This window comes from Cornus florida, unplaced genomic scaffold (assembly GCF_030987335.1).
Source record: "Cornus florida cultivar Cherokee Brave unplaced genomic scaffold, ASM3098733v1 CherokeeBrave_3.0.0_Hap2_Chr09, whole genome shotgun sequence".
Lineage (NCBI taxonomy): Eukaryota > Viridiplantae > Streptophyta > Magnoliopsida > Cornales > Cornaceae > Cornus > Cornus florida.
The window spans coordinates 20,201,115-20,203,108 of record NW_026775579.1 but is presented as its reverse complement, the minus strand read 5'-3'; the positions used below and the strand labels follow the sequence as shown (position 1 = coordinate 20,203,108).

General features: G+C 41.7%; 1 protein-coding gene across 1 annotated transcript; it reads left to right on the top strand.

The window, feature by feature from the left end:
• The first annotated feature begins 753 nt into the window (after positions 1-753).
• On the top strand, positions 754-1,761 carry LOC132272405 (uncharacterized). The gene has a single exon (XM_059773562.1). It carries the CDS (start codon positions 754-756, stop codon positions 1,759-1,761), a length of 1,008 nt encoding a protein of 335 aa, XP_059629545.1.
• The last annotated feature ends 233 nt before the right edge of the window (positions 1,762-1,994 follow it).

Below are 1,994 nucleotides of genomic sequence, written 5' to 3'. Positions count from 1 at the left end.
TATCACTAACCAACCCAAGGAGAGCCATGCTGCCAATAACCAAAGCCCCACAAATTCAACCTATGCAGCACTAAAGAATATGTTCTCCCCTATCCAAAATATTTCCATGATCGAAGAGGCTGGTAACTATGAAAGCTCCTCCCAGTCCAGTGGCTAGGATGATATGGAGAATGATGCATCCAGTGGAGTAAATCTTCCTTCTTGCGCACCTGTCATAGCCAAAAGCACTGAGCCAAGGAAGTCCAAAAGCAAAAAATTCAAGCTAATGCAAGAGTTTGTACCCTCCAGCTCCAATGGAATGAGGTACCTGAGAGGTATTACCAAACCCCCTTCCCAATGATTTGTATTCTTGGATGGAATATTAGAGGTCTAAATGGCCTCTCAAAGTAGTTGGAGATTAAAAAATTGATCTCTGATCATAGAATTGATATTCTCTCAATCATTGAGACCAAAGTTGCCCAGCCAAACATCACATCCATTCACCAGAGAATTGCTTCACATTGGTCCATCACCCACAACTATAATCACTCTCCTCTGGGTAGGATCTGGATACTGTGGAATCCAACCAAAATTAATCTTTCTGTCATCACTGAATCGAGGCAAGCTATCCATTGTAATATTGCCATGATAGGCTCCCCTACCTCATTCAACATCTCCTTTGTTTATGGATCCAATTGCACTATTGAAAGGAGGGCTCTATGGATGGATCTCATCTCTCACTCCACACTTAATCTATCAACCCCCTGGCTTGTAATGGGTGACTTCAACACCATTGTCAGTATCAATGAAAAAAATGGAGGCTCTAACAGACTCACTCCTGCAATAACAGAATTCAGAGATTGCCTTCTTGAAGCTGAATTGGTGGATCTGAGATACAAGGGTATCTTCTTCACATGGAATAATCAAAGTTTTGGTGAGGCTTGCAGTGCTAAAAAATTGGATAGAGTGCTTGCCAACTCCTTCTGGCACTCTATCTTCCCCCAATTAGAGTGTACTTTTTTGCCACAAGGAGGCTCTGATCACAATCCCATGGTTGTTAAGCTCACCATTACACTGAACCCTCACAAAGCTATCCCATTCAAATTTTTCAATGCTTGGTGCTTTCACCCTCACTTTTTCTCCATTGTTGACAAGCAATGGAAGACCTTTATCCATGGTACTTCAATGTTTCAAGCTATCCAAAAACTTAAATCCCTGAAGCAGCCACTCAGAGATGAATATAGGGATAAGTTCTCTAACCTGAAAGAGAAAATTTCCAAGGTTAAGTTGGAATTGGACAGATGCCAAGCTGAACTTGATCACAAAACCTTTGATGCTGACCTCAGAAACTTAAAAAAGACTCTTTCAGCAGAACATTCCAGGCTCCTATTGGCTGAGGAAGATGTAATTAGGCAGAAATCAAGGATCACCTGGCTCAAGCTTGGTGATTCCAACACATCTTACTTCCACAAGTCATTTCTTTCAAGGTCTAACTCTAAAAGGATTTTGAGCCTCACCTCCACCACAGGTGAACCTATTACCACCCCTGAAGGTATAAAAGCTGAAGCACTTGCATTCTTCAAGCACCTTCTAGGTGAGAATCCTCCTCCCCAGCATGGTCAAGAGATCCTGGGCCCCTTTATCACCAAAACTATCCTTCCACAACACATCCCACTCCTTGAATCCATCCCCACTGATCTTGAAATCAAACAATGCATCTTCTCAATGAGCAAAGATAAAGCTCCGGGACCAGATGGTTTCAATGCCTATTTTTTCCATTAAGCTTGGCCAATTATAAGAGGTACCATCACCAAGGTAGTAAGAGAATTCTTCTTTAATGGGAAACTGTTGAAAGAATGCAACTCTACCTACATTTCCCTTGTCCCTAAATGCCAAAACCATACCACTCTCAATGACTTTAGACCAATTAGCTGTTGCAATGTCATTTACAAATGCATTGCAAAACTCATTGCACTGAAAATGCAACCCTCATTACCACCTATAATTGAACCAAC

Bases quoted from the DNA above. Each gene is read 5' to 3' on its own strand.
- LOC132272405 (XM_059773562.1), top strand. From the start codon at position 754: ATGGGTGACTTCAACACCATTGTCAGTATCAATGAAAAAAATGGAGGC.